Raw genomic sequence first — 11398 nt, forward strand, 5'->3', positions numbered from 1 at the left:
GTGCCGAACCGAGGTGGAGCAAAAGCAGGGTTGGAAGGAGTAGAGGAAAGCAGGAGGCAGCAGGTTTAGATGATTCCGTATTTGGCAAGGTCGCTGAGCTCCATGTCGCCAAATGCTTCCCAGGGGCACACCACAGTGAAGTCTGTGCCAAGACCTTCCATGCCAGGGATGTCATCACCGAAGCTGTAAAGGAGAACAAAAGAAGAAGAGTGAAGATCTGTGTCTTCCGCTGTGTGCAAATTCAACAACATCATTGAGTATGAGGAGGATTTACCCCTTCTGGCCTGGTCTGGGAGCCTTGCTCTTGAATGTGCGAGTCTGCCTCTGCTTGAATTTAGGCGGGCCTTTCTTAGGAGTCGTGGGCCCGGTCGAGCCACCAGGGGCCAGGGCACTTCCTGCTGGAGGACCGGAGTTCATCTCTGTTCAAGGTCTCTGAAAGACAGAAAGAAGGATAGCTGTTACACGTGCCTCTAACTCCTCTGACTTCTAGTAATGCTGTGTTCTCACAGAGTTGAATGCCAGTCAGTGGAGATTAGGGTAGATTAGGTTTAACAGACAGATTAGCTCTAAACCTAGTATGATCCTCCGAAGACTAATTGCCCTCTTCGGATGACGGGGAATGACATGTGCCATTGGGAAACCATGTTCAAGGCTAAATGATTCCTTTGGTTTTTTGTGGGTTACCAATTGTAGGTTTAAACCTCATAGTCATTGAAAATTCTGTTTTATTCTCAAATGATCCCCTAACAAACCAACAATGTTGTTTTTAGTTTGTAGTCTTTTTGCAGAAGTCTATCATCATGCTCTTATCTCGATCTTGATCTTGAGCAGTACCTTGCATAAGCCTTTTGTTCCTCCTCCTGCCTGTGACTCCTGGCACTGGTAATCCTGTTAGTGCAATTTCACAGGGGTGGAGAACCCCCGGTTTAGGTATATTATGTAACTCTATCATATGTGTCGCCTGCATCAGCACCAACTGATGTTTCGCCCTAGAAAGGGCTGGGAGTCTTTCTGAGGAAAGTCGGTGGAAGTCAGGGAGGCACGAGCAGGTCATTAGCCATCTGTCTGCTGCGACTGCTGAAGTCAATCCTCTTTACAGCAGATTTAGATACTGTTGGCACCTGTTCTCCTTTTCCAGTTTCAGCTCCATATTTCTTTACCAAAGAAGATTTAATGGTAAAAAACACATTTTCAGTTTTTTTATTAGTCTAGACTCCAATGAGTTTAGTTAAGTTATAGGACTGTGTAAACAGCGTGTATGTGAGATGCCTTTCGATTTTTTGATTGTTGTGAAATGTATTGAATTAAAGTTATACCTTTTCTTTGTTTGGTTTCCTTTGTCTCAAAAACTTACATGAACTTATGTTTTCTTGATTGTCCAGTTTCTTCTCTAGAGAACCCTTTATTGTCACTCTTTGGCGAAAGGATTTCTTTCAAGATCATTCTTGAGAATATGACCTTCAATTTTCACAAATTGTCTTCAGTCAACCGGTTTTTAACTGTTCAGTTAATAGATTGAAATCCAATAAAATATACACAATCTCATGTACTAGCAGTAAGCTTCTTATCTGTAGTGACAGTTGGTAATCAAAGTAAGTTTGGTTCCTACCTGCAATCTCAGATATCCCAAGAGTTTCTCCTCAGTTCACTTCTTTTTCTTCTCTGTGAAGTTGTGAGATGTGTTGTGTTGGTCCTCCTTTTATACTTGTTCATCTAATCCCCTCATTCTCTTAATCCAGTCACATGGCCAATGAAAAAGCCAGCATCTTCTGCTCGTGTTCCTCTCTGTACCTGCCCTCCCCAACGGGGCATGGAGGTGGCACCACCCACCACTGAAATGTCAAGGATCAATCAGGATGGATCAGATCTGGCTTATCCCTCTAAACCCTAACACGCCTGCTTTCAGCAGGTCCTGATGAGAAGAGCTGCTGGTCGCGTTTTAGGTCCATGTGAGACTCTTGACTTCAAATGTGGGATTAAAGATTAAATGTTTAAATATGATGTTGTCATGATTGCAGCCTTTAGAAGAGAAGAAAAAACCAACATTAAAAATGGTAAATGCTTTGAGACTTCATTGCTTTGGCAGCTTGAGTTGCATCATTTCATCTTTAAAAGAGCCTGTTTAAATAAAGGTTTTGATGAACTTTAAGCTCCAAGTTAAATAGAGTGAACTTTCACATTTCTATCTAAAATGCATTATTATCCAGACAGAAACAGCTGGAAGCTTCTAACTTGGTTTCTTATCTTTCGTATCTTATTTGCAGTAAAACACCTGTAACCAGTGTTGGAGGGATCTGTAGACTTTGATTGGATGGATAAACACATGGTCAAACCTGACTAATCCTGGATGATTTCAGTTTGATGTTTTTAATCTCCACTGTTAGCCAGTCTTTGTCGATTTGGACCAGATTGAAAGATATGTATTAACAAGGTGTCATCCTTATGGTTGCAATTGTTCACATGAAATGTAATAATTGTGATCTGCTGGACAGGTTTGATTTGACTGGTCGTATTCTAATCTATTCCGATTATTGAATTCTTGATTCGATTATAAACCAATTTTTGATTAACCATTATCGGTTCAATTTGTGGTTATTGATCTTCCATTTAACATCAGTCAGCTGCTAAATTATTTGACTTCTCTTTTGAGTATCAACTCAGAGCACCTTCAATATTGTATAGTGTAATTAATATGTCCGAATTGTGATGACTCGCCTGATTTATATTGCAATTTTTAAAAATATCATTAATCGATCTTTGAAAATTTAAGAAACAATTCATAATCGTTCATAACACAATCACTATTAATTGATTTTCTTTACCACCCCTAGTTGCTTGGTTTGTTGGTTGGTAGCTTGGTTGGTTGGATCATTGGTTAGTTGGTTGGTTGGTTGGTTGGTTGGTTGGATCATTGGTTAGTTGATTGGTTGGTTGGTTGGTTGGTTGGATCATTGGTTAGTTGATTGGTTGATTGCTTGGATCGTTGGTTGGTTGGTTGGTTGGTTGGTTGGTTGCCGATATTTCTACTCCATTAGCACTGAATTTTCTCACTGATTAATATTATGTCTATGTAAAGCTTTGTCTACCTTAAATATATTGTGATTCTAAACCTTTTCATTTTGGTGACTTTGGTTGAATATATTAGTGTACTTACACTAATAAGCCTTACAGTTATGACCACTGACAGATTAGGTGAAAAACATGAGTCATTTCTGTTCAATGTTACTTTAACATTTGACGCATTGGGAATTAAGTGAACCTTTTGGACATGTTGGACCCTCCACCAAAAAGTGCCTCATTATTTTAGACGCTGACTTTGTCCAGATGAGCTCCAGTGAATTAGATGCAATGACGACACACAATATCAAATTTAAAAATAAAAAATCCTCTAATGTCTGAGGGGCAGAGACTGTCTCTAAAAAATCCAGCTAAGTAAATTCATGAGTCTAAAAATCTAGAGTTTACTGCTAAATTCAGCGTGTTTGTGTTTGTGTTGCCTAGAATAGCCACATGTGGTTTCTATAGGTAAACAACTGCTCATCACACGGAGCATATGGGCTTTAAAAAGATTCCTCTGAATGCACACTAAGGAATTCATAAACCTCATAAGTGAGCAGACTTGACCAATAAAGTCCCATTTGGCCCGTGTTCCCTTCCCTCTGATGAGCTGTAAATGCTTTGAGAAAAGCCGAACGCAAACAACAGATTTTCTGCTCGCGTGCTATTTTAAATTCAGAGTTCTTTTGCTAATCTAATTAGCTGCATAGGTATTAGAATCTTGCATGTTGCGCACGGACCAGGTATGGGCACAGTGACTTGCCTGATGCTGCACATTAACGTAGCAGAGCGTCACAGAGCAATTTAGTCCACGTCGATGTTTTTGATCAGTTTACAACAGAAGCTTTGAACGACGTGCATGCCCCTGCACACTTCTACTAAGGCCATAGATAAACAAATTTAAGCTAAGCTAGCTTTTCCCATGATGCAAGGCAGCTTAATGTCCATCATTCAGGAAGTTAGTGAGTCGATGTCTTTGATTTTAGTTAAAAACAACCTGAGGCCTCACAGAGTTTTCTGTGTTGATAAAGAAGTGCCTTGCCCAAGGACACAATGATAATGACTTGGATAGAGCGGGATTCAAACCCCCAACTCTTTGGTTATTGGACAACCCATTCTACCACTGAGCCATGGTCACCCCACACGCTTATGCATGTGTGATTTGAACCTATTTCTATATTTGATGTAGTTTCTCACAGGGCGTATCACCCATAACCAGGAAGTTAGTAGTCAGATACTTTTATAGATGCACACGAGCACTTGTGTAGACAACAAACCTAGTAAACATACTGTACGTATGGTTTGTAAAAGGAGATCCAAACCTCTACAGTGACGAGCTTTCCCCACTTTTACTGTTCATTCATTTAATTAGAAAGTAAATAATACATTTTTCTAAGCATAGACGTTGATAGTTCAGGCTATTTTAGGTGAAGAAATAAAAGTCCCCTTTGAGGTATTGTTGGCCTTTGACCTCTATGAGACAACATGGACGCACAAAGAGCTCAGCCTGTCTGGATGCTGGTAAAAATGAGTCTTTGCTGCTTTTGTGGAGTGCAACAGGAGGAGCCGAGCGTGAGCAGATCACATTCGACCCATTTCTGCAACACCATCTAATCCCACCTGAACACACAGCTGACCTGACCTCCTCACACACATGCTAACGCCTTCCCAGTCATGCATGACGTCTTATGTCTGGTATGAAATGTAAAAGTGGGATAGTTTCACCTCTGAGTCACTTCTTCAGCTTTGATGATAAGTGAAACATTTCCAAGTCCTTCTTACTCCTGCAAACTATTATCATGTCTTGTCTTCTGGTTTCATAACTTTTGCTATCATTGCATTTAATACTCATCTTCCTCTATTTGTCTGATTGTTAGATGCTGTTTTAAAGATCTCTGCTGTATAAATTAACGTAAATGTCCACCTTTGTTCGTATTCTAAATAAGTCAAATCATTTTCAATTTTTCTTCCTTTCAGATTAGATTTCAATGGCTCTCCTGAATCTATTTAACCCTTGTGCACTTCTTTACATTTACATACACTTGAACACCTTGTGTACACAAACGGTCCGTCTTATAAAAGTGCAATAAAAATAAAATATAAAATAAAATATGATAAATTAATTTTATTTTGACTTCCATTGCATCATATCTTTTCAAGCTGCTTGAGGTCCAGAGTGAAATATCCACAGTCAGTCATGATTTGTTCTGTTCCTCACCCGTCCTCCTCCAAACCCTTGGACCTTGATTCCTGAATGAAACTTTACTTTGATCAGAAAACAGTACCAACAGTCCAGTCCTTCTTCTCCTCTTTTTTTTCTGCAAAAACTGAAAATAAATGTTGATTTCTTCACAGTGTTCTAATTTTTAGAATTCCTGTTTTTGTGGGGTTTATGAGCTGGAAGCCCAAATGATGTAAAAATAAACAAATAAATGCTTGAAATTGTTTAAATTGTGAGCCCTGAATCTATAATCTATGAAAGTTTAACTTTTTGAATGGAATTATAGAAATTAAACAACTTTTCCATGATATTCTAATTTGTTATATATACAAAGCATGAGTAACTATAACTGCATTCATCATCACCTTCACCAATTCAACAAATAAGTTTTGGCTTTGAAATAAGGCTGGAACAAAGATTAAAAAAAACAAAAAAAAAAACAAAACAACTTTAGCTTTATTTCACTAAATTTGGTCCTCACAGTTATACATTAAAAAAATGTCCTCGCCAATGGTGCTCGCCCGCGATCCCCCTATGCTGTGACAAACTCCTGGTGAGAACCCTGGTCAGGGTTATGGAAGTCTGTGCTGGAGAAAATTCTCATTTGACCTGATTGACCTAAATCTCATTTCATTGGCTTACGCTGTCTGTCGTCATGACGTCTTTTTAAAAACAGCAGCCGTTGATCCTCGGCTGAACACAAACACCCCGGATACACAAAACACACACGCACACACACACACACACACACACAGACGCATCCATGAAATGTTAAATACCTGGCAGGACTACAAGGAACATCAATGGGACACTTCCACAGCACCAGTCAGAATGGTTTTAGGAAAGCAGAGTGACAGGAGAAAAAAACACAAACAGATTTATAATAAGGATCTAATTAAAGCTTTGTTGGCCTGAAATAGAATCACCACTTTGATGATTTATAATGAAAGAAAGATGAAAAGGATCAACATTTATCTCGGTTTTTAAAATCATTTTCACCCACACCTCGTGAACTGTCACACTAAAGCTTTAATGACTGTGAAGAATATGGTGGTGGTGGTGGTGGTAGTGGTGTGTCATTTCAGGCTTCACTGCAGTGGAATCAAAAATAAATAAAAAATTTAAAAAAAAAAAAGCTGAACACGAAGTCGAGTCTGTGTGAATCATATGGAAGGTTTTCCTGATTTGCAAAAGCTTTTTTACACACTGATTTTTTTATGAATATGATGTTAGAATCGACTGACAAGACAAAATCAAAAGTATATATAAAAAAAAAGGGCTTTCATCCAGGAGCTCAGTAAAGTAAAAGTTACAAAAATAAATTAAAACAAAAAAAGGTAAAGTTCTCACGTTAGTTGCTTTAAAGTTTGCTTTGTATTGCATGCGATGCATTCTACTTTACGTGTTGTGTGTATTTGAACATATACAGTATGTACATGAAAAGCATAAAGCTGCTGAACCACATAACTCTCAATTTTGAAACGATACCTTAAACCAGGGGCGCACGCGCAAAAAAGTGTGAATGGATTCGTGGCTGTCATGCTGTTCTTCTGTTGTGCTGCTGTTAAGCCTGTGTTTGTTTGAGGTAATAAATGCACGGGTCCTGTGTGCAATGCACGTTTTTTTATCTTTTCAATCACCACCTGGGATCGTGGGAATCACCATTCTCTGTCACCGTTATTTTGGGGGTCGCGGGCTGAAAAGTCTGGGAACCCCTGATTTAGAAGTACTTACATATATTCCACACATGTAGGTGTCTGGTGCTCATAAATATAATTGCCATGCTGGTGTGTGTGGGTTGAGAAGGGTCTAGCTGCAGCCGCAGAACTGTACAAGCGACGTGGGCGTGGTTTGTAGTGGGCGTGGTTTGTAGTAGGGGCGTCGCTTGTACAGTTCTGCGACTACAGCTGGGTATACTTGTGCAGGTTTGGGCTGGAGGAGGTTATTCTTCTATTGACTATTAGAGGTTGTAAATGAACAGATTAGTGCGCTAGCGCCCCCTCAAACTGAGGTCAGAAGCTAAATTGTTAGGTTTCATTTCTGGTAAACGTAACCGTGCCGTTCTCATTCATTTATGAGGCCCATGTACGCGATCGACACAAGATGTTACTGAAAAATTTAATTGACCTCAACCCTGATTTGAACTTTGGAAATGTTTTGTGCATTGCATTGTGGGATATGCAGTCCTCTAGAAAAGCGGTTCCTAAACAGGGGTACGTGTAATTGCTGGGGGTACTCCGAAAGATTAAACAAAAATAATCTGGAAATGTTCCTAGTTCCTTTTAAGACTCTTTTTGGTTAAATTCACCACAAACTAACAGTACTATTGCCAAATAAAATACTATATTTTCTTATAATTTCTTGAAACACTATTATTTTATGCTGTAGAGGACATTTTATCACACTTCTGACAATAGGAGACAATACTTAGCTCCATTTTACCAAGGTAACTATTTACTGCCCATTGAAGTAATCACATAAAAGTTGTAGTTTAACTAAATTCCAGTTTGAAATCTTCTCACTGTTTTGAATTTGAAGATTAAACCATAGGGAGCCACATTTAGGGGTTTAGGAGAGCTTGGTGTTCCAAAAATGAAAACGCATTTGAAATTATGGAGAGCGTACTTATGATATGAAAAGGGGGTACAAATGATTCGACGAAAATGAGAATGGGGTACACGGGACAAAAAAGATTGGGAATCACTGCTCTAGAAGAATACATTTTTACGTCATTCTTAACGTAATTTCTTGCGTTTCACCTCCAGACAAAGAGGACCGTGATTTGTCATTTTTGTTTTACTTTCTTAAACATGTTCCTGTGATGATGTCACTCCAATTTCAGCCATATTCGTGTTTTTATGACACAAAACAGCAACATCTGCCGTTGTTTTGTCAACAACTTTTCAGTCGGTGAAAACACCATAAATATCCCTTCAGCAGCATTTCTGAGAAAGACTTTTGGATGAAATGCAAGTTCAGTTTATAAAATGTGATTTATGCTTTAAGCAGCTTTAAAAGATGAAGGATCTTGCTAAGCACTTTAGGGAATAATTCATGCTATTTAAAGCACTATATAAAACAATTCCACTTATGATTTACCTTTTTATCAATTTTGGGATCAAACCACTGAAATGAATCTATTTAATGAGTAACTTTGACACAAAGTTAATAAGAAATAAGGTTTTTTCCCTCTGAATTTAGCTGGTGCTAAACCTAACTTAGAGGAGAAAAATGGTTGCACCAAACTAACAGAAAATGTTTGGCACTAATGGTTAATTCCTTTTTAAATAAGGCTTAAAAACACAAATTATTATTAACAATAATAATAATAATAACTGTGCACGCTCAAAAACTCATTGTTTTTCATTTTATTTTGTAACCGTTTTCTTCTAGTTTGTGATATAATTTACATTATGTTGGAATCAACTCTACCACGTGGAAAAAAAGGAATCTACCCCCAAAATTAAAAATCTACCAGCAAAAGAAAAGAAATAAAGAGAAAAAAGGAATCTAATCTACCACTAAAATAAAAGAAAAAGGAAACTACCACCAAAATAAAAAAAAAAAAATTTAAAAAAGGGAATCTACCTAAAATATAAATGTTTAAACATTTTTTAAAAAGGATTCTGCCACCAAAATAAAAAAATAGAAAAATTATTTTAAAAATATATATTTTCTACAATCAAAATAAATAAAAAATAACTAAAAAAAAAAAAAAAGAATCTATCACCAAAATAAAAAAATTGAAAAAAAAAAGAAATGTCCTCTACCACCTGAGTTAGAGCCGTTTTTACCTTTGTTAGAACCATATGTAAAATGCTAATACATTAAATCTCCACCTGCATATCTGCATATAGCCAGAAACGGCTCTAACCTAATCAATGTTTGCATAGACAACTCTAAACAATCACATGCTAATAATAAGGTCATTCACACTTTCCTTGAATGTTAAAAGCACTGAGTTCTCGCTATAATCCATGGTGGATATGATAATCAGTTCTTCCACCTTTTCCGAACGTCTCACCCTCCCGTGCTCGTTTAAGGCCTGAAAGCTCGTGATAAATGTGTGATTTTTCCTCTTGTCTCTGCTGGCTTCATGCTGTAATTGATTACTCCCTGTGAGCACCTGTGATAAGCTTCACTTCTCATTTATATGTAACACAGGTGAACACACACACACACACACACTGAGAAACGTATTATCCTCACAGCATGGATCTTTAGTTTGGAAGCACTTCAGATTCAGGTTCTTTTCTGACTTTTTATGCCTTTTTCTTTTTTCCTGTTGGAAGCCAAGACTTCCCACCACAATTTTGTCATAAACGCAAAATGTCGATAGAAAAGATTTGAGGATTGTGGTGAAATGAGAGTTTTGTAGAATATTTAGCCTTTCACACAATTTTATTACCTCCATTAAGGAGTCATATTTTCACCAGCGCTTATTTATTTGTGTTTAGCAGGATTTCATCAAAAGTACTAAACACATTTTTAACCAAAGATGCCATGAAAGATTCCATTACATTTTGGAAATAATCTAAATCAATATACCGGTACTGATTCTTATGGAAGCGTATTGAATTATTTTTGTTTTTCGGCTACTTTTTTTAGGTTCTTTGGACTAATTTTTTTTTGTTTTGTTTTTCGGACTAATTTTGTTCTGTTTTTCATGCTAATTTTTTTTTTTGTTTGTCTGAGATCAGGGCCTTTTTAAACAACAGATGCATTTATTTTTTTGCGAGCAAACATGGCCGGCTTGTTTAATTTGATAAAAATGTATTTTGAACTTGGTTTAAGACACTGGAAGATAGTTTTATCTTTAAGCCATATTGATGTCATTACAAGTTAGCACCTGAGGACTTATGCTGTTGTTCAGAAGGAAAGACCATTCAGATCTGTGGTACATACTGTATGTTTCTCCAGGATCAGTTGGACAGATATGGAAAAATGATGCTCACTAAAGATACGACCAGGAGACTGTTGAAAATACCCGGAATGGCTAGAGAGTTGAAGCGTGCAGCAAGGAGTCGCCTCAGGATGAACGTTCTCACAGGATTTCCAAGTATATCGATAATACAGAAGAAAAAAAGTACTCTGAAAAACAGAAGAAAAACAAAAACTCAGAAAAACTAAAAAAAACAAACCAAAAAAATACATTATTTAGAAAAAAAATGCTTTTTTTTTTCAAGTGGATGCACTATGCTTCTGTAGATTCTGCATTAGTTTAAAAAATGGAAACTTCATCAGCAAAAATTCATATCTGGGTTTGTAATTGACCAATCGTAATGAAATTTGTCTAATTTTCAATAATCCTGCAGAATTTCATCTGGAATGAATCTGGATTGTGCATTTCATTGTGATTTTTCTTTTTGTATTATTAATTTATGAGTGGTGGTGGCCTAGTGGGTAAGGAAGCAAACTTATAACTGGAAAGTCACTGGTTCAAATCCATTGTGGGACCATGAGCAAGCCCATTAACCCTACCTGCTTCCAGGACTCTTTTCAAAGAGATTCTTAATCACAATGAGACTTTACTGGTTAAACAAATGTTTAAAAAACATAATAAAAAATAAAACAATTCTTACCAGCCTATAGTGTGAATGATCATGGTACCAGGATCAGGATCACTGGTCCAGATAACTGCCAATATCAGACAAAGAGGAGATTTGATGCTTGGCAGAGGATTGTTCTCTCTGAGTGATCTTGTTGAAAATAAAACTGCTCTGTCTGTTTTATACCAAAATGTTTATTACCATGCTGTTTTATTTCGCTTCGTAATCTCAGATATTTATGATATTTGTTTTAAAAAATAAAATGGGGGGGTCTATTGGATTCAATTCATCTAATTCTGCAGGTTATGTATAATTTAGCAGCAAAATGACCAATAATGGATGATTGTTGTGGATTGCATAATAGGTGCAAGTTTTGAGAAAAGCAAAAGGCTTGATGAAGGAGGAGGAAGAGGAGGAGGATCTGTAATCCAGGCTTTAAGGCTTCCATTGCTAAATGAAGGGTGAACACGTTTTAGATCGGAGCATTTTGAACCTGGAGGATAAACCTAATTGGATGTCACCAAATCAAACCAATCAAGGTCATTGTCGTCATCAAAGACAGAAATAGGGA

General features: G+C 37.3%; 1 protein-coding gene across 1 annotated transcript; it reads right to left on the reverse strand.

The window, feature by feature from the left end:
- pde6hb (phosphodiesterase 6H, cGMP-specific, cone, gamma, paralog b) lies at positions 1-1662 on the reverse strand. Its single transcript, XM_028455544.1, has 3 exons — positions 1610-1662; positions 275-432; positions 1-183 (listed from the first exon to the last, which is right to left on the reverse strand). The coding sequence occupies exons 2-3, from the start codon at positions 415-417 to the stop codon at positions 66-68; spliced, it is 261 nt and encodes an 86-aa protein (XP_028311345.1). The 5' UTR covers positions 418-432; positions 1610-1662; the 3' UTR covers positions 1-65.
- Positions 1663-11398: the final 9736 nt, after the last annotated feature.

This window comes from Gouania willdenowi, chromosome 8 (genome assembly GCF_900634775.1).
Source record: "Gouania willdenowi chromosome 8, fGouWil2.1, whole genome shotgun sequence".
NCBI lineage: Eukaryota > Metazoa > Chordata > Actinopteri > Blenniiformes > Gobiesocidae > Gouania > Gouania willdenowi.